The sequence below is a fragment of the Molossus molossus genome, unplaced genomic scaffold (assembly GCF_014108415.1).
Source record: "Molossus molossus isolate mMolMol1 unplaced genomic scaffold, mMolMol1.p scaffold_m16_p_15, whole genome shotgun sequence".
Classification (NCBI taxonomy): domain Eukaryota; kingdom Metazoa; phylum Chordata; class Mammalia; order Chiroptera; family Molossidae; genus Molossus; species Molossus molossus.
The window spans coordinates 49,777,524-49,797,945 of NW_023425350.1; the positions used below are offsets into that span (position 1 = coordinate 49,777,524).

At 44.5% G+C, this 20,422-nt stretch overlaps 1 protein-coding gene across 4 annotated transcripts in view; it reads right to left on the bottom strand.

The window, feature by feature from the left end:
- Window positions 1-20,422, bottom strand: part of WDR92 (WD repeat domain 92) — a 56,415-nt gene that overhangs the window by 14,891 nt on the left and 21,102 nt on the right. The window contains exons 5-9 of one of the 4 annotated variants that reach the window (XM_036263145.1): window positions 19,000-19,115; window positions 18,201-18,335; window positions 15,932-16,029; window positions 13,282-13,450; window positions 3,686-3,733 (exon numbers count right to left, since the gene is read on the bottom strand). In XM_036263145.1, the coding sequence (XP_036119038.1) occupies window positions 3,701-3,733; window positions 13,282-13,450; window positions 15,932-16,029; window positions 18,201-18,335; window positions 19,000-19,115 (551 nt within the window). In that variant the 3' untranslated portion in view covers window positions 3,686-3,700. Of the gene's footprint in view, window positions 1-3,685; window positions 3,734-12,980; window positions 13,451-15,931; window positions 16,030-18,200; window positions 18,336-18,999; window positions 19,116-20,422 lie in introns of those variants that run through there. The other 3 variants (XM_036263144.1, XM_036263146.1, XM_036263143.1) reach the window with 3 other exon arrangements.

Consider the following 20,422-nt stretch of genomic DNA (forward strand, 5'->3'; position numbering starts at 1 on the left):
CACAACTTAGAGACTGCTGTTCTAAGTTACAGTCAGTTGGCCCCGCGACCCACGCTGGCTATTGGATGACTGCGTGCTGTGGTCCTCCAAAGACCAGCTGAGCCTGTCCGGTCCCTGGTGAGGAGTGGCTTCCCTCGCACCCCCCCAGGACCCCGACCAGTGCAGTGGCCCATTGCCTCCCTCCCAGGGTCCTCACCTACCCCGGTCAGGGACACCCACACTGCTGATGACAGGTGCCACAGACAGTGCCGAACAAAGGAGTTCTGACCCCAAACGATCCCCACTTTTCTTGGCAAATAAGGACAGCAAATAAAATTCCTTTTTAATCTGCATGAGGTCCTGTAGAGCTCGTCAAATGGCGATCGACTGTGGCGAGAGTTCGATCACCTCAGGGACTCAGGGGACGTCTGTGAGAGATGTGGCAGTGATAGCCAGCCCTGAGCGGAGGAAGCCCGGGCTCCTCTGTGTCCCGGCAGGTCCCTGAGGCAATTCCCTTGAGGGCTCTGAGCCTTGGTTATCTCCAGCAGGATGGGCATGACAGTCTCCGCTCCCCAGTTGGCATAAGATGTAAGAAAAGTGTTGGTAACTCTGGCACACAGCGGGGATTCGGAGGCAGTGGCTTTGTCTGTTGAGCATGCTGACAGGACAAGCCCCGTGCCCCAAGGAAGGTTGGGTCTAACATCCTTATTTGCTATCTTTATTTACCAGCCGCCAGTTTCTTCCATAACAGCATTTTATTATTGCTTTTCCTCCTTACCGTGCGGGGTCCCTGCCTCTGGCCCATGAATGACGGGGGCAGGCAGCATTTTGCTTCCCCCCGATTAGCTGTGGGACACCTCTCTGAGCGTGCAGGTCTTCCACACGCGATGGCAAAGACGGAGTGCCCGGCCTTGGGGCGCACGGCGAGCCACCAGAGGGCCGGCAACCCGGCTCCTGTCCTTGGGGTAAGGCCACCAAAGCATGAGCAGAAGATCCGACTGGCCCGGTTTGTCCTCACACACACCCTGGCCCGTCCTGGTGGGCTCCTCGGAGGTCGGAGGGCAATTCAGGTCTGAAGAGGTGGGGTCGGGCCACCTGGGACTCCCCTGGTTTTCACATGAGAAGCCCAGCGGCCTCGGGGACAGGCGGTCCGTCCAGCCAGGGCAGCCCTGGCTGGACATCTGAACGGCTCCTCTCGGAGGCCTTCCCGGCCGGTGCCCAAGCAGGGGTCCTGGCGGCTGCGGGGCCTGACTCCCGGGCTCCCACCGCCTTCCTCCCACTTCAGGGATGGCTCTTGCGGGGACCAGCCGGCATCACTGAGCGCTCCTGCCTCTCCGGGGTGTCTCCCATGGGCGCCACGGGCGAGGCCCCCTTCCTCCGCGCTTTCCCGGTCGGCCTGACAGCCTGCGAGGAGCCGGAGGCCCGGGCCGGACGCCACCTGCCCGCTGCCGCCACCGGCGAGGCCCTGCGGCCAGGCCCGCGGCTGCGCTGACTCCTGCGCCTCGTCCTTTGGTGGCACACCCTGTGGCCAACACCCACGTGTGGCACCGCCGCGTCGCGCTCTGCCCTCACCGGGAGGGCCATCTTTGTTTCTGTGTCCTCCAGGGTTCTGCCCATACCCATCTGGTGGCGCCGTTGCCCATGTTCTCGCTCTAGATACTTCTCTCTGGTCTGGCCAGGCTGTCAGCAGCAGCCCGTTCGGTTTGAGGGCGCCGCCTCCGCTTCCAGAAGGTCTCTGCACGCCTTGTCCCATTAGAAGGGACCGTTGTATGGGTTACAGGTGCTGCCCTTGCGCAAGGCCCAGAGCTGGTGGGGAGCAGCTCGGGGACTGAGCCTCCTGGCACCTGCTGTCCAGCCTGCCGCGCCGCCGGCGCCTGCTTCTCCTGACACTGGGCCAGACTTCCCTGCGGACCCGCCGGACCTTCTCCATGTAGCTGGGAATCTGTGGGCATGTACATGGGCCTGAATAATGAGAATACTTGTTCTCTCTGACCATCGCGGGGGCATGGGTCCCGCTGGGCTGGAACAGCTGGGGGACACAGCCATCCGGGTATCTTACCTGGCACCCCTTGGGGCAGCCTGCCTGACAGTGCGGTTACCAGAGGCAAGGGCGGTGACTCCGAGGTGGCCTGGCGGCATAGTGTGACCTCGCATCTTTGGCTCAGCCACCCCAGGAGATCACTTACCCCTGGACTTCACAGCCGCACACCTCCCCTTTTTAGTTAATTAACCCAGTGAGACTTTTCTTGTGTCTTGAACCCAAAAAGGCACAATTGATGCTGCAGCTTTCAAGTTCCATGCCCAGCGCTGTTCTGTCCCTGGGCCGCTTCGCTCTCCCCAGCATTCCCATCATTGGCATCCTCACTCCAGGCCACCGTCCCCGGCCTGTCCAGCATCCTTGGAGCCAGGGCAAGACTTCTCCCGCTTCTGGAAAGCACGTGCTGTCATCCATCTGCGGGCTCCACCTGGTTAGCGCGAGGCAGCAGCTGGCCTGCAGCGACCCTGCCTTTCCCAGGACCCTCATTCAGCTCCTGCAACTTCCGGGCCAGGCATGTGTGCTTGGCTCCATGGTGCAGGGTCCTGATTATGCAGCATATTTATGCCACCAAGGTCAGAGGCACCGGGTTCAGCCCATTCTTGTGGTTCCCAGCTGGCGTGTATTGGTCCCAGCTGGTTCTTGCTTTCTTCCACTTTATATTCATCTCCTCTCCTAGCCGTCTTCCCTGTGGACTCCAGGCTCCAGCATCAGACCTGAGGATGGCAGCCTTCCAGAGCTGGTTAACCAGCTCCCTCGATTTTCTAAAATCAAATCCCTATAATAAATCCCTAGTGATTTGGGCTTCTCTGATTGATACACCCCCCCCCAACAGAATCCTCTTTAGTATAAGTTATCTGGAGTCTATTTCTGATGCTTGCAGCCCCCAAATCCCAAACCACACACAGTGCATAATACATAAGGAAATGTGTTCAAATCACGAAGTGTGCATGCTCCTATTACTTTCACTAGTGTAGACAGTCCTGGAAAGACAAAGGACTCGGGTCAAATAGACAAATTCAAATCTGAATGCTGCCAGACGATCCTTGCATGACTTTGGATCAAGTGGTTTACTCTGAGCCTGTTTCCTCCTCTGTAAAGGGGAAAAGAGAGTAGTTAGGGCTAGGCAGCCATGAGTACAAGAGGAAATCCCAAGCTATCATTGGCTTAAGCAAGAAACAAGTTCATTGCTGTCATGGAGAAACAGTGCAGATGAACTGCCTCGGGCGGGCCTGGTGGCCCTGGTGGCCCCCGAGTCATCTCTCCTGATTTCATCGGAACCACCCCCCCAAAATCAATAAATAGGCTTTGAGACCTTAAAAGTAGTGGAATCTATGGGGAAAACGCATCAAACAGCTGCCACCTAGATATTTAAAAGATGAGGTTAAGAGTTTGAGTACTAAAGACAAACCATGTTTCTACTCCTGCTGACCAGTGCTGGGGCTTTTGGCATGTCTCAACCTCTTCAAGTTCATTTCTCCATTGCAAGTGTCAACAACAACAACAGTACTGACCTCAGCTGTGATGAGGATTGAAGAGTATAATGCAGCAGACACTTACTACAGCACCTGACACATAGTAAATGCTCAGTGAATATTAACTGTGATTCCTGTCAATATTGTTTTCTTTATATAAGTTATCCTGGGCAAGTCTCTCTGGAGACACGCTAATGGCTTTCCCGCGGTCTCACTCTTCACGGCTTTCTTCAGTTTTAATCACCTGTAGAGAGAAACAAAATGAGGCTTCTGCGCTGGCCGGTTTGGCTCAGCGGTTGGAGTGTCGGCCTGCAGACCAGAGAATCCCGGGTTCGGTTCCCGTAGGGCACGTACCAAAAAAGAAAAAGAAAATGAGGCTTCTGCTGTTTCTGCTTCCTAACTAAGGAGCTTTGCTAACCACATTTGGAAAAGCTGTAGCCTCGGTGGCCCTTAGTGGGTGAGCAGGCTGTGGTCACCAGGACTCTTTTGCTAAGATTTCCGCGTCTGTCTTCTACAGGTTCTGTGATCTCCCAGGAGTTCTGGGCCCCCTGGGTGGGTGGTACCCATTTCCCCTGGTCCATTGTTGGAGCCCTGGTTCTGTCACTTCTGGTTCTGTCCTCTGAGGGCCAGGCCAGCACTCCAGGGTTCCAAACCTGTTCAAGACGCCTTCTGGGTGTGAATGTTATCTCTCACCAGATAAGGGATGTGCTCAGCCCAGATCAAACACTTGTTTATCTGCAGCGTGCTGAGAGCCAAACCGCTGCTTCTGTTCCTCCCTGGCCCTTTATTTGCTCACCCTTATCGCCTCTGACCTGTGGTGTTGTTTGCGTACCTGATCTGTTTCTGGCGAGGTTAGACTGAGAGGTGCCCTGCTCTGCAGGGTGATGGAGTGTGGAGTGGCCTCCTTGGGTGGTGCAGGGAGGAGGGGGCTGGGCTAGGGGGTCAGGAGAGGCAGCACCTCAGTGTGTCTCACCTGAATCTGTCTCCAGGGGAGACTGGGCTCAGTGGACTCAAAGGTCTCTTCCAGAGATAACACTCTGGTTTGCTACAACAGGCCCAGTGTGAGCATTCTTAAGGATAGGAAAAGTTGAAGACTTAAAATGAGGAGCAGAAAGTGTGCATGTCTTCAGCCTCCTGGGGGGAGACTTGTCAGTCTCTGACAACACTATATTGTATAGTTTATTTTAGTGTGGTCCACTGTGGGAGGCCTCCTGCTCACTGACTTGTTCATGCAGAAATAGCTTGAAAAAACAATGACTGTATCCCATGCAAACTCAGGGCAAGGAAGGGGTGGGGGGCAAATTCTAGAATGTTTGCAGGAAGTTAAGTGGTGGTGCAAAGAAATACTACTTCATATTACAATCAGAACTTACAGAATGAATTGGTGGTGGGAGGTGGAGGCATATGCTATTTTGGTTTACAAGATCATTCCTCATTTTATAAAAAGCCAAATGGAGTCAGCTCTCATGGTGCACTGAAAATAAGGTCGAATCTATAATAAAGCTAATCATACAACTTTTGAAGTGTCATCGCATACAAAATGTTACTTTTCATAAACACTCAGATTTTTTCTCTAAGATAATGTCTTTCTTGAGGTCCTGGAAGATTTTGCCAGCTTCATTGAAAAGGCAAAATCCATTTTCTTCTGTGGTGGACGGTCTGCAATGCCCACATTTTCCCACAAGGGGTCAGTGCATCACAGGGTCTTTAGTCTTAGGAGAGGGCCTCCTTCCCAGGGGGGAGACTATTCACTGAAAGTTGTTAGGAGGCAGATCAGATAGTAGGGTCTCAGCACAGTTGAAAGCTCTAAGTGTTTGCTGGAAACGATTTGGCTATTCTCATGGATGAATTCATTTTGTGTGCTAAACAATCCTTAGACATTAACAAAAACAAATTATTTTGCCTATATAAATACAAAATTTTTTCCACCTAAATCACCGACAAAAGTGATTTTCAGTAGGTACCAGTACACAGAGTCCTAAGTACCGTTTTCCCTTTTAAGTTTCCTTTGTGAATTTATAGAAATGCATGATGCTCCTTTCATTTCTACTGCACGGGTCTTCGGACTGCTCATGGATAGAAATAGGATTTGAAACGAATTAAGTAAAAATAAATTCCCCACAAAAGAAATTTAGGATAGCCCTGGCCGGTTTTGCTCAGTGGTTAGAGCATCGGCCTGCGGTCCCAAGAGACCCGGGTTCGGTTCCCGCTAAGGGCATGTACTTCAGTTGCAGTTTGTCCCCGGCCCTGGTTGGCCGTGCGGGTGGCAGCCACTCGATGTGTCCCTTTCACATCGATGTTTCTCTCTCTCTTCCTCTCTCTCCCTCCCAACTCTACCTGAACAAAAAAATGGAAAAAATGTCCTCTTGTGAGGATAAAAAAAAAAAGGAAGAAAGAAAAAAAAAAAAGAAATTTAGGACAGATCCGTTTGAGTTTTTAGGGGAATTTCTCTTTCACATTTCTGTACTGGGCTGGGCTTACACTGAATATATGTGAACAAAGTGATTCCACTTCGCCTTGCCTGTACCAGCTGAAGGAGAAGCCAAAAGTGCCTGGTGGGTGCCAAAGACCCAGACTCAGCCTAAAGAAGCATACATTGACCACTTCCTAGTTTTTACCTCCCAGGGAACTTCTTCAGGGAGACTTTACTCCCGACTGTTCCATCACATTGTGGCAGAATCCACTTACGTCTCCTAATATCCATCCCTGTCTTTCCTAAACGCCTGATGAGAGTTGAGCATATCACTGCACAGAATAGTCTATTTCTTACTTACTATGGCAGGTACAGTCACATGACCAACCATGGCTAATGGGATGAAAGCAGAAGTGATGTTTTTTAAAGTGGCAGGAGATCCTCTTGCTTTCCTACTTTCCTGATGGATGAAATGTGGATGTGATGGCTGGAGCTGGAGCAGCCATCTTATAAGACGAGGTGAAAGATACATAATGAGATAGTAGAGAAACAAAATAGAGAGCCAGGTCTCTCCTCATCATGGAGCCACCAGAGCAGCCTGAACTGCTCACTTTAGATTTTTATGAAAGAGAAATAAATATATTTTGGGGTTTTTGGTTAGCTACAGCTGAAACCAGTCCTAATCAATAAATCTTTTGAGAAAACAGGTTGGAGGTAAGGTGGGATTTTATTCTAATTACTCACTTTGTCATTATTTCATCATTTTTATCACCAGTCAACACTTAATAGATGTGTTTATATTACTCTGTTGAGAGATCTGATTTTACACTGGCTTAAGGAGGGAGTTGGATCATGACACCGTAGTCCAAGTTCAGCGTTAAAAAGTCCTCCATGAAAATTGCTCCAGCACTATTGTCAAATGCTGCTATATTTGGTCATAGCCACAGCTGTTTCTGACATCTATGTTTTCCCTGGGAGCAGACATTGTGTTCATCCTGATTGTGTTAATTTCCCTTTATGATTTAAGAAGACAAAGTCAAAATCCTGTCCCTTCACTCAAGCTTGATGTTAGATGTAGAACATACAAACCTACGGACAAATGCATTAATGACCATGGCATTGAGGGGCCCCTGCTCCCTCTGTGATATTCTAATTAGGAACCACTTTTCTGGCTCAAGGTTAAGGACAGACAGGTTCTTTTCCCTCTAGAACACTATACAGAGACACGGATTCACAGGGTCTAGATACAACTGAGTTGTGCTGCCACTGGTCCACCCTAGCCCCAAGGAGAACATGGAGGGAGAGTCCACTAGCAGCACTGAAGGATGTGGGGGAGGGTGCGACAGGGGACACTGTCCTGGCAGCCCTGCATCTTCAGCTGGCTGGGTGAGGGACAGGGCTAGGTCCCAACAGGTCTGACAGCAGTATGAGCCTAGTGGCCCAGGCTCAGTAGGCGCCTGGCAGCTGAATTCCATCCAGAATGATGAGGGGGGCCACATAGCACAAAGGGGCTGGCCACACAGTCAGGGGTGGGGGCTCCCTGGGCAAAAATACCAACCAGTGCTTTTCAGAAACACAGCTAAAAGCCAATTGCTCATTTATTTTCCAAGTAGCCGTATTATACTCAGATCGCACAAGCCAGCCTTATAGCCAAAGCCTACTTGCTTCACCTGCTTTAGGGGACAGTCTGGTGACCAAAGGAAAGGCATTTCTCTACAAAGTCATACTTGCCAGGAAGGGCCAAGGCCCTATGGTAAGAATTATTCCACCAAAACACTGTAATTACCACCACACCTAGCAAAGGGCTCTGCTAATGCAAACTAGCAGTAAAAAATGTGCAAAATACCCAAGAGCCTCACTGCTCCCACGTGGGTTAAGGTTCACTGAAGCCTGGATGAATCATTTCTTTTTATTTTTTATTAATTTATTTTTTAATCTTTATTGTCGAATGTATTACAGATGTTCCTCATTTTTCCCCCATTCACCCCCTTCTGCCCCCTTCCTGCCTGTTCCCACACTGTTGTCTGTGTCCACTGGTTATGCACGTAAGTCCTTTGGTTTAGCCCTGGCCAGTTTGGCTCAGCGGTTACAGCGTCGGCCTGCGGTCCGGAGAGACCCGGGTTCGGTTCCCGCTAAGGGCACGTACTTCGGTTGCAGTTTGTCCCTGGCCCTGATTGGTCGTGCAGGTGGCAGCCACTCGATGTGTGCCTTCACATCGATGTTTCTCCCTCTCTCTCCCTCCACTCTATCTGTACAAAAAATGGAAAAATATCCTCGGGTGAGGATAAAAAAAAAAAAAAAAAGTTCTTTGGTTTATTTCTTCCCACTCTCCAACCCCCCCTCCCTTTGAGGTTTGTCAGACTAGCAACCAATTTGTGCTTCTTAATCCCTTCACCTTTTCCACCCATTCCCCCAACCCCCCTCCCATCTGGCAACCAACAAAATGTTCTCTGTATCTATGAGAATGTTTCTGTTCTGCCTGTTCATTTTGTTTGTAGATTCAATTGTTGATAGCTATGTATTCATTGTCTGTTCATATTTTTTATCTTTTTCAAGAAGACCCTTCAACATTTCATATAATAATGGTTTGGTGGTGATGAACTCCTTTAGCTTTTCTTTGTCTGGGAAACTCTTTATATGGTCGGTCATCAATTCTAAATGACAGCTTTGCAGGACAGAGTAATCTTGGTTGTAGGTTCTTACCTTTCATCGCTTTGAATATTTCTTGCCACTCCCTTCTGGCCTGCAAATTTTGAGAAATCAGCTGACAGCTTTATGGGAACTCCCTTGTAGGTAACTAACTGCTTTTCTCTTGCTGCTTTTAAGATCGTCTTGAACCTTTTGCATTTTGATGATGATGTGTCTTGGTGTAGGCCGCTTGGGGTTCATCTTGTTTGGGACTCTCTGTGCTTCCTGGACTTATATGTCTGTTTCCTTCACCAAGTTAGCAAAGTTTTCTGCCATTATTGTTTCAAACAGGTTTTCGATTTCTTGTTCTCGCTCTTCTCCTTCTGGCACCCCCAAGATGCGAATGTTGGCACGCTTGAAGTTGTCCCAGAGGCTCCTTACACTATCCTCATTTTTTGGATTCTTTTTTCTTTTTGCTGTTCTATTGGGCGTTTTTTGCTTCCTTAGATTCCAAACCAATGGTTTGCTTCTTGGATTTACGTACTCTACTATTGAATCTGTGTAAATTATTCTTTATTTCAGTCAGTGCCTCCTTCATTTCTGACTGTGCATCCTTTATTTCTGACTGGTCCTTTTTTATGCTCTTGAGGCCCTCACTAAGTTCATTGAGGTTCTCACTAAGTTCATTGAGCATCCTTATAAGCAGTATTTTGAACTCAGCATCTGTTAGGTTGCTTATCTCCATTTCGCTTAGTTCTTTTCTTGGCGTTATGTTCTGTTCTTTTATTTGGGACCTGTTTCTTTGTCTCCTCATTTTGGCTGCCTCCCTGTGTTTGTTTCTGTGTATTAACTTAACGAGAGGTATGGAGCTAGCTGAGACTAGATGCTGCTTGTTTGAAAGAATTTAGGAAAACCTGAAGCAGGATCCAGGACAGGTCAATCCTATGGTAAAGCAACTGGCAACAGCTTGGGTGGGCCTGAAAGTTGGGCGGGCCGGCGCCTCAGGGAACCACCAGGGCGGGGCAACCAGTGTGAGTCAGGTTGCTGAAGTCCCACATATGGAGACTGTCTGCGGCCCCAGGGAAGGGCTCACCAAAGGAACAAAGGCCTCTGACAGCACGTTTGTCCAGGAGAAAGCCCCCTCTCCAGCCCTTTGCTCCAGTGCCAAACAGCTCAGTTCTTCCCTGTATGTCTCTGGCGCCCCTCGAGCTGCCTCTCCTCCAAGCTTAGAGGGAGTGAGTCCAGTAAGTCCATGAGCGGGCCCTTTAAGAGGAGCTGCCTGGGGTTCCAGCCGCCTCATCCTCCCTGAGCCTCGGTTCCCACTGGTTTTTCCAGCCAGAAGTTATAGGGACTTCTCTTCCTGGCACTGGAACCCTGAGCAGGGTACCTGGTGTGAGACGGGAACCCCTCAGTCCTCAGGGAGGACCTTCCCAGCCAAGGTAGTCTCCTGATTTTTATCCGCCACACGTGGGTTTGGGACCACACATCGCAACTCCGCCCTCCTACCAGTCTGGATGTGGCTGCTTATTTAATTCCGTAGTTGTAGGACTTCCATTCAGCTTGATTTCAGGCTGTTTTGAATGATAGTTGTTCTGTAGTTTAGTTGTAACTTTGATGTGATGGTGGGAGGAGGCGATACCACGTTTACCTACGCTGCCATCTTGACCAGAAGTCTGGATGAATCATTTCTAAATGCTGCCAACCTGTCTCTAATTCCACCCACAGGAAGCCTTCAGAGCAACACAGCACCTCAGAAAGTTGACATGAAGAGGAGCGCACACCAATTGGCAAACCTCAGCACTGTGGTACCTAAGAGACTCATCCTTCCTTGTATATGAATCAAGTGCCATTTTGGTTTTCACATGTTTCATTTATATGGTCTAGTGCAGGAAAGCTCATCAGTTTTTGGAATGTTAAAAACAAAACAAGGCCATGTGAGTGCCACCTTGGAAGCAGATCCTCCAGCCCAAATGACGCTGCACAGAGCACAGATGAGCCTTCCTTGCTGAGCCCTGCCCACATCGCAGATCCAGAAGCACAGTAAATGATAGCTACCTGTTTAAGACACCAAGTTTTGCAGCCATTTCTTTTGTTTGTTTGTTTTTTCATCCTCACCCGAGGACATTTTCCCATTTTTTGTTCAGATAGAGTGGGAGGGGCGGGGGGGGGAGAGGAAGAGAGAGAAACATCGACATGAAAGGGACACATCGAGTGGCTGCCACCCACATGACCCAACCAGGGCCGGGGACAAACTGCAACCGAGGTACGTGCCCTTAGCGGGAACTGCACCCGGGTCTCTCTGGACCGCAGGCTGATGCTCTAACCGCTGAGCCAAACAGGCCAGGGCATGCAGCCATTTCTTAAACAGAAACAGTTGTGATGGCCACACGTGTGACCAAAACTTACAGGACAAGTGTCAGTGAACTCAGAGAAAACCCTGAAGACCACCGAGCAGCACGTGTTAAAAGAAAGGCTGCGTGAACACTTCACAGTACAAAAGACAACACTAAGGAAAACCAAGAGCAGTGATGAGTCAACTCAGAAAGTGACTTAGAAGGATCAGACTCTGAAAAGGAAGAAATCTGAGGAGTACCAACCACATTTATTTTGTATATATTTTCCTTTTTAAGGACATACAAGTATGATGTATAATGAAGAAATCTATACATAAATAAGTTTAACAGGTCATTCAATGAACGTTAAAGAACTGCTAAGTGATAAGAAAGCACTGTATGTTTCACTGGCAACGTTTTTCTTTGTCAGTGGTATAATTTTACAATCACTGACATCTTAGATCTAGTGAAATCAAGTATTTATTGTTCTAGACTTCCACCTCACTAATTATACCATCAAATACAAGTGTTGTAAGAGACAATTTCACAAATAAGTGATACCTCGGTTCTCGAACGCCTCGGTTTTCGACCAAATCGGTATTCGACCAGGAGATTCGAGAAACTTTTGTCTCGGAATCCGAACAAATATTTGGAACTCGAACTTCCGAGATGAGCCGAGTTGAGCCGAATGGCGTTCATTCGGCCCAACGCGCCTTGCTTGCGTCATCAGTGTGAGTGCAGAGAGAGTCACGCTTTGTGGAGTCACGCTTTCCTATTGGGTTTCATTGCTTCGGTTCTCGAACAATTCGGTTCTCGAACAATTCGGTTCTCGACTGTCCTCCTGGAACGAATTATGTTCGATAACCGAGGTATCACTGTATATCTTTTCTTTTTTTTTTTTTTGGTATGTTCCCCTAGCAGGAACGGAACCTGGGACTCTCTGGTCCGCAGGCAGACACTCCAACTGCTGAGCCAAACCGGCCAGGGCTCACGAAAATCACACAACAAGTCAGCAGGGATAGGCATTTTAAAAGTTCAATTTAATTTTACTTTCATAATTATGTCCCTAGTATTGTTCTATCCAAGATTTGGGGATTTTTTTTAAAAGTTAATTTTCTGAAATTAATATTTCAAACAAGTGACTTTCCAAGAAACCCTGCAATCACATGAATTTCATGTATTACGCATGTTTAGGTGGCCGTCTCTTGAATGGAGGAGGGAAGGTGGGCTTTAAGAAAAGTGTGATACAATGAACACCTCTGAGCTTAGCCAAAGACACAGTGAACTCTGAAGACACCAGGGATGAAGAGGTACTCAGTACGCATTTATAAAGCAAAAGAAGTGATGGTGTTGGCTTTATTACCACTAAGTTCAAAGAATCAGATTTACCACAGATTTCAAAAACAAAAATTTATTCATAAAATATATAAAAAGTTTGACAAAAAGTGAGTCTACAAAACCCCCCAGTCTTGAACATGTCAGTATCATTTACCACAGTCAACATCCAAGACCTGTTTTTTAGGTAAAAAAGAGGTCTCTGTAAATCACAGCATTTTATTTTATGAGTTAAACTGCTAAAAACAGTTACCCAAATCTCATTTGACCACATACTTTGGTTATTTTATAAAGTAGTATTTTGTACTGAAACTTAGTGACTGTGAAACCTCTCCAAGTGTATTTATGAAGGTTAATTCACAGTTTCACCAAGGCAAACCATTTTAAACCCAATTAAGTGATCCCTATCACAACAGTGGAAATAAACACTGAAACACAACACAAGTGTTTATTATAAAATATGGAACTTTGGGGATGCAGAACAAATTTAAATATGTTGCCCCGACCAGTTTTCTCAGTGGTTAGAGCTCTGGCCCACGGACCAGAGAGATCCGGGTTTGGTTCCCAGGAAGGGCACGTACCTCGGTTGCAGTTTGTCCCTGGCCCTGGATGGGGTCATGTGGGTGGCAGCCAGTCGATGTATCTCTCTCACATCGATGTTTCTCTCTCTCTCTCTTCCCCCCTCCCTCCCTCCCACTCTATCTGAAGATAAATGCAAAAATGTCCTCGAGTGAGGATAAAAAAAATTTTAAATATGTTGAAATATAGATGAGTATCAACTTTGTATCAGAAACGAAAGGAGAGGAACACAGCCGGCTGTGGAGACCGTGGTACCCCCATGTGCAGCAGCAACCCAGTGACCAGCCAGGTGGCCGGAACACGCCGCTGGGCATTCCACACCGAGAGAAGCTAGCCTGGAGGTTTGCGTCTGAGCCTTTCGTCATCAGTCAAATCCAACTTGTTCAGTGGGGTCAGAGGATCCAGGACACATTCTAAATACTATGAGTGTTCTGCTGGAACGTTTCAAAGTCCAAAGTCTTCAGATCAAATTTTATGGAGTTTTGTAATAATCAGTACTCTTACCATCTGATCAAATGAACTGCAGATGCAGAGGCCCCTTTTATCTGGACTCCAGTCCAAACTGGAAATGGGCTGGGTAGACAATGTAACATTCTGCAGAAGGCTCACCGAACCCGCAACTCCCATCTCTACTCCCTCCGAGTCTTTCTTGGACCGCTGAACAGGGTATTCGCTAAAAGCAAGAACAAAGAGGGAAGAGGAGATACAGCATGTGAAAGGCAAAGCTGCAGGAACATCTGCAGAGCCCCATGTAAACACCCCCAGAGCGGATGGCGGGCACTGGTTTCTACCCCAGGGCTCCACTGCAGGTCCCAGCCTGAGAACCTTGTGTGTACCACTCTGGGCAGGCACTGCTGGGAGGAGATTCTGGACCGAAACACCATTGCTTCAAAACAGAAAAAAGCCAGTCTGAAATGTGTGATTTTCCTTCCGCTGGAAATATAAATTTATAAGAAGAGTTGAAGGTGAACAACTTATAAATACTATTTGGTCTAGATTTGAGAGGGGAGAGGAAACTTCCCTTACAGCACATAGAGGTGTTACTGGGGTATTGCTCCTCCTTAGAAGGCCTTTTAAAGCCTGTTAGGTAGCCTGGCCAGTGTGGCTCAGTGGATTGAGCGGCATTCCATGGACTGAGAGGTCCTGGTTGGATTCCAGGTCAGGGCACATGTCCAGGTTGTGGGCTTAATTCCCAGGAGGGGGTGTACAGGAGGCAGCCGATCAATGTTTCTCTCTCTCCCCTTACCTCTCTCTCTCAAAAATCAATAAAAACATATTTATTAAAGCCTGTTAGGTATTAACTATGATACTATCTGTATTTTTAAAATAAGTCCAAGAGTTTAAAAATAAAACCAACTAAGAAGCAGAGTAGAAATAGAAGTGATAAACAGGTAACTATTCCCTCTTCCTCTTAGACCTTACAATTACTTTTGATTAAAAGGAATAAAACATTCAGATGAATAAACAGTCAACATTTTTCATGTCTTTTAGCAAAGGCTGAAATAACTTAGTATTTAACACATAACAGACTTTTAAAACTCTCTACACTGTCCATTAAAATTTTGAGATTTTATGTGTTTCAAAAATGCAAAAAAACCAATCAGCATGTTGGGGTCCACTCATTCATAAAACAATTTCTGAATAACTAGATGAGTTTCCTTAGGAATTCTTGATTAGGTACTCAAGACATAGTTACAATTTAATTGCATTACTACCAAGGGAAACTGGCAAATGGAAATAAAGCTAAATATCATTTTCTTAAACAGTTCTTCTTTGCTGGTTAATACCTGACAGCAAAGCTCCAAACCAATTTGAAGGTTACACTAGATATCTGTTATGTTAAGAATTAAAGTTAACTGAGATAAATTACAAATTTCTAACTGCATACAGACCAACCTCACTGATGTTAACTAAATCCATGATAGTAAAAAATCCCAGCTGTAAATGTGTTTGTGTATCACGGGGAAAACAACTCCATGCGTGGATTACAAAGAAAACTGGGACTGAGTGCTTCAAGGAAGCAGCCTAAGGAGTTCGGTCCTCCGGTAGAACAGTGAGGTGCCGCTGCATGGCTCTCGGGCATCTGCAGTGTAGCCCTGAGTGGAGATGGGGTTGGAATGACCAGGGAAGAACCATAACAAGGCGCTAGAGAAAGGGAAACTACCAAATGACCCATCAAGCAGGCATTCTCTCAGATCTCTTAGACTTTTCCTCTGCTTTTTATTCACAGAAACTATATCTAAAGCATTCATTCTTGGTGTTTGGTCAGCTATATCTCTAAATACTTCTGTAGCCCTTCTAGCTTCTAAAAGGAACTAATAAATAGAAAAGTATTTTGTAAATATGGAAGTCCCAGAAGCATTTAAGATGTTTTTCTTTTATTTCTTTTTTTTTCGAATTTTATTTCTGAAGTATCTTTCATTGATGACTTGTTTTTTTTTTTTCTTTTTTCTTGGGTGATATTTACAGAAAGAGATAATCATTAACACAATTTTTATCAGGCCTTTTAAATAGACAGCTAGTCTAGTATCTGCCACCTCTGGGCCCTTAGGACTGAACGCACGGTGCAGGGTAAGCTCTCACTGCCCCTCACCTGCTGTGGCATGCAGAAAACAAAGTCAATGACAAAGCTTCCTGGAGACCAATCAGAGGCCTCCACTCTGTTTTGGTTCTATTACAAGGGTGTTATCTGAACTTGAACAAGTGAATTATTAGGATCTAAAACTAACAGTTCCAAACTTCTCCTATCTTCTAGAGGTAGTGTTCTGACGCCCTGATTATAATACTGCACAAAAGCTTTCGGTGAAAGTTTTCCTATTAAAAAACAAAACAAAACAAAAAAAAACCACAACTAGCAAAAACCCATGATTTCAAATCTATAAAAAGAATTGTTCCTGACCCACTATAATATATGGACAACTAAATACAAACAAATTTACTAATGTGTCAAAGGCTTAATATTTACTATGTGTACAATAAGTAGATTTGTTTTAAGACTGCTTAGAAAATAATACTTATGTAATATCATAAAATTTAAAATCATAGCAAAATGAACTAAGTCAAAGGAGGAAAATAAGGCAAAGAAGTTCAATCTAATCCTACTTGATGCCCTCAAGTAACCTACAAAGGAGCCAGGTGCACGGCGGGGACTTACTACTTCCAGAGGTGGAGGCCGCCGGCGCCACCAGCTGTCAGGAACAGCTCTCTGTTCTGTGGCAGGTGTCGGACCTGCCACACGGTAGATTTATGAGCCTAAACAGGACGAGAGGCACACAAGTGGTTTGTAAGTTTATATAATAAAGACTGCCCTGGAAGACAAACCCAGTAAAGAAAGAAATTTTACTTCTATAGTTTCAACAGCTGCTATAAAAGTAATGATTTTCTGGTCCTTCTCTTTATAATGGCTACAGAGATTTACAGGAACCCATCAGAACTGCTTTATGAAACAAAGTTCTACTGGATTAAAAAAGATATCAGATTAAAAGGCTAAGCTTAAAGCATCATATAAATCATGCAAATAGATTTTATATATTTGTAGCTCTAGCTCACTCTGAAGAGGAAAAAAGTTAAAATACAAAACCACATACTTCTTCCTAAGGGAAAAATATAGATTGAATTAAAAAAATAAACTTTATATTTTAGTGCAGTTTTAGGTTCACAGTAAAACTGAGTGGAGAGTACGGATTGTTCCCATATACAGAATGAATTTTAACCTATAGCTCCCAGAGTTCTATTTTCAATCTACACCAGTGGACTTCTCTGGTCTCCAAAATAAGAACTTATAGAGTGTCTATGGTCACAATAAGCCAAGGCCTTATTAGTCTTATTAAACTAAAAGATAAAAATGGCAACTAGATAAAGGTGAACAGCTGGCTAGCATGTTAACAGCCAGTAAATCAATGCTAGGAGTGCTATATCCACTGTGGGGAACAGAGAGGAGGGGAGGGGAGGGGCTGCGAAGGGACAGGACCGGAGGGATGAAAGACTTCTGCTTTGTAGAAGCAGTGCGACTGCCTAACGTGATCTAAGCCACTTCACATTTTAGTGAGTGATTAGTCTTGATATTTGATTTTAATAGTCTTTTAAGAGAATTACCATTAGCAGATAAAAACACATCTCCAAATACACACTTTAAGTGTGTGAGTCCTCAAGTGATTAGGTTTAAGCTCTTAAAACATATTTTAATTTGTTTTGTAGCTTAACTCTCATTTTCTTCTGGAAGTTGATAAAAACCCCACAAGTAAGAGGAGATATGACCTCTTAAAATACAACATTTATTTGTCAGACTTAGCAATTATTAGATTAACTAAAAGTAAAAAAAAAATTTTTGAAGATAACACTATAATTTATAGATAAGAAACATGTTGCAGTTGTATATAAAATAATTTAGTAAAGCTCTTTATGTTGATACTTAGTATATTCTGAAATAACAAAGGCAAAACAATATTACAATGTATGAGTTACTTTGTTAAGAATTTAGTATTGGCAGTGATTTGCATGCAATAATCATTATAACAAGAAAATAAGATAAATGTTTGAGAAGTTCTACAGAATCCATGGTAGAATGAGAAAAGGAGTGAGTTTTTATTTCCTGAACAACTTACATATTTTAATCTTACAAAAACTACAAGTTGGTAACTGACCTTTATTTTTATACTAGAGAAAGCTCACAGTCATATTTCTAACCCATTTCTTGCAAATGATAGGATGTTTTCGCATAAATTTTATGCAATCCTCTTACTCCAGATGTCATCTTATTTTTTTTTTAAACTAGCATTTTCCCTTTGAATGTTGTTAATACCACATTTCCTTCTAAGCTGCATCAAATATTAGGAACAAGACAAAGTATGTATGTATGTAAGTATGAATGAATGAATGAATGAATGAATGAATAAAATTTTTGAGCACCTACTATGTATCACAGTGATTAACACTTTAAATAATTTTATTTAACACAGCAAACTAGAATGTAAAATAAAATCTGATTAAACGGCATAATATATATATGTTGATGTATTTTTGAAACGTATTTAATTAGTAGTATACTAAGGCGTATATTGGTTTACACTTAAAACTATATAATTAGGTATAAATACAAATCTTATATATTATCAGCAAACGCAGGCTAGGTTTTGTTGATCAAACTCCTGTCATCAGCTAGTTTTCCTATGCTTGCTCCTTAACTACAAAATCAGATTCCTAGCCAGCTGAGACCTTTATTATAACCAAGAAGTCTAAAACTGGTAAACTTTGGGAAAGTACTCTTTGCACAAAAAACCTTGTCAAGATCCCACAAGAACATATTAAAAATAGCTCCCTTCACATAAAGACCTGGAAGGAACCTTGGTGACTAAGTCTACTTATGAATTTAAAACAAGATAAGAACATTCCTCTTCACAGAAAGACATTTCCCACAGATTTACCTTTTCTGAAACAGAAGCAAACCCTTTGGTCGGATGCTGTGTTCTCATGTCAAAAACATGAAACTTTCCTTCCAGAGATGTCGCTACTAGTTTATTCATACTTATATCTTTTCTGTCAAACTCCAAGCTACACACCTGAAAATAGAGAATATTTATCACTGATGGTCTAATGATTAATATTCAGGAGGTTCTTTCAAACGAAGTATAACAACTTTAAAATTGAAAGCATTTAAACAATCATTTTGTGTTTTGAATAATACATTAAAAACTTTTAAACCATAAAAAATGTCCTCTTGGTTACTATGATCAAACCATCTCTGTTTTTTTAGCTCAAACCATCTTGAGTTCCCCAATTACTGTACACAGTTAAGTCAAGGCTAACTTTAGAAAACAGGAGGGAATCACATTCTTTGCAAAAGGCACAGAGCTCTGGAACCAAAAATCTGAAAGTACCTGGGAAGACTATTACTATTTTCAGGCTTTCTAATATTAGCAGAAAAAAGGCCTCTTACATGCTCATTTTGCTATCACAATGCATGGCCCACAGGTGTCCACGTCGGGCTGCAGGGGCTGGTGACTCACCCAGAACTGCCACACATCAGGGTGTGTGCTCACTTTCCAAAAGAGGGTCCGTGCTTCTCATTAGATTCCCAAAGGGCTCCACAGCCCCGAAAGGTTAAGAACCACTGGTAGCAGGGTTTACCGAGAAGAGTTATTAGAGTCACTTTCCTTTTGTAGTAGTTCAGAGGTGGATGAAAATATGCTCAGAGAAACTAAAGAGAATCCAAATGTACATTACCCCATTCTTAATGTTAGTCTCCCATCGCAGTGACATACTTCTGAGATCAAACAGTTTGATGTCCCCGTTGTCATAGCCAGCACACACAACACGCTCCTCTTGATTATAAGCATTGCCTGCACGCCGAGACACAACATTTCAGATCTTTATAAAAGCTAATCTGCAGGCTGCTAAAATACTTTTATGAAACTAGGCATATAATTTGTACTGAATCAGATTTTACAAAATCACTTTGGGTAGAATCCCATGTTAGCAATCCTGACAGGACATCAGATTAGTAATTTGGTATCTGATATATACACACACACACGTGTGTGTGTGTGTGTGTGTATTTTTTCAATTCCTCACCTGAGGATATTTTCCATTTATCATTAGATAAGAGTGGGAGGGAGGGAGGGAGAGAGACAGAGAGACAGAGAGAAACATCGATGTGACAGAGCCACATCGACTGGTTGCCTCCCGCACGACCCAACCAGGGCCGGGGATGAACCACAACTGAGGTACACGTCCTTGGCTGGAATTGAACCCACGACTCATTGATTGGTCCGTGGGCCGACACTCCACTGCTGATCCAAACTGCCCAGGGCTGATATGCGTTTTTTAAAGCTCATTCTATACTAAAGGGATAAGTGAAAATATTTATTGGATTCTAAGTTGAGAGCAAATGTTCTCTCTATACTTTACAGTCGTCCCTCACCACTTCCCGCTTCGACTTCTATATTTGAAAAAACTGCACAAGAGTGAAGCCGTGAAAGTCGAAACGCGAAGTGGCGAGAGTCGACTGTATGTGAATAAAGAATCCCACTTCTTGGAAATTCATTTATCGCCGTAGAGTCTGGAACTGATTAACCACGATAAATGAGGGCCAACTGTATCTGCAAAGACAAAAGGTCAACTACAGTCCAAACATAGTATAATTTGGTAGAATAAATACAGCTATACTTCCACTGCTTTCTTTGGTAGTAACTATATTTGAATGTAAATAGAAACCACTTTAAAACTTATTTATTTTGCAAGTTTGTTCTGGTGTTATCTCATCTTTGTAAGAAAACCTGAAATAAGTTGTAGCACCCTGTGATATATTTTTAGTTGGATGATCACACCTGTAAATTTATTATCTGTAGTTAAATTCATCTTACTTGATTCCAGAGATTTTTTCAGGGGTACTACTTGCCAAAGAAAATGTGTTAAGTGAGAGGGAGGCCCCTGTAACTGTGCTGGGCTATCTGGGCACCTTATCCCAACGCCTTTGTTCTCTCTACTGCCTCCAATCTCCTCTCTTTCTCATAAACTCCAGCTCTGCATTTCCACTGAGGGCTCCCTTTAGATGCTACCACAGCCTCCTAAACTCAGATGTCCAAAACTGACTTCACCATCTTCCTTTACAAACCATCACACACTTTGTGGGACTTTCTTTCTTTCT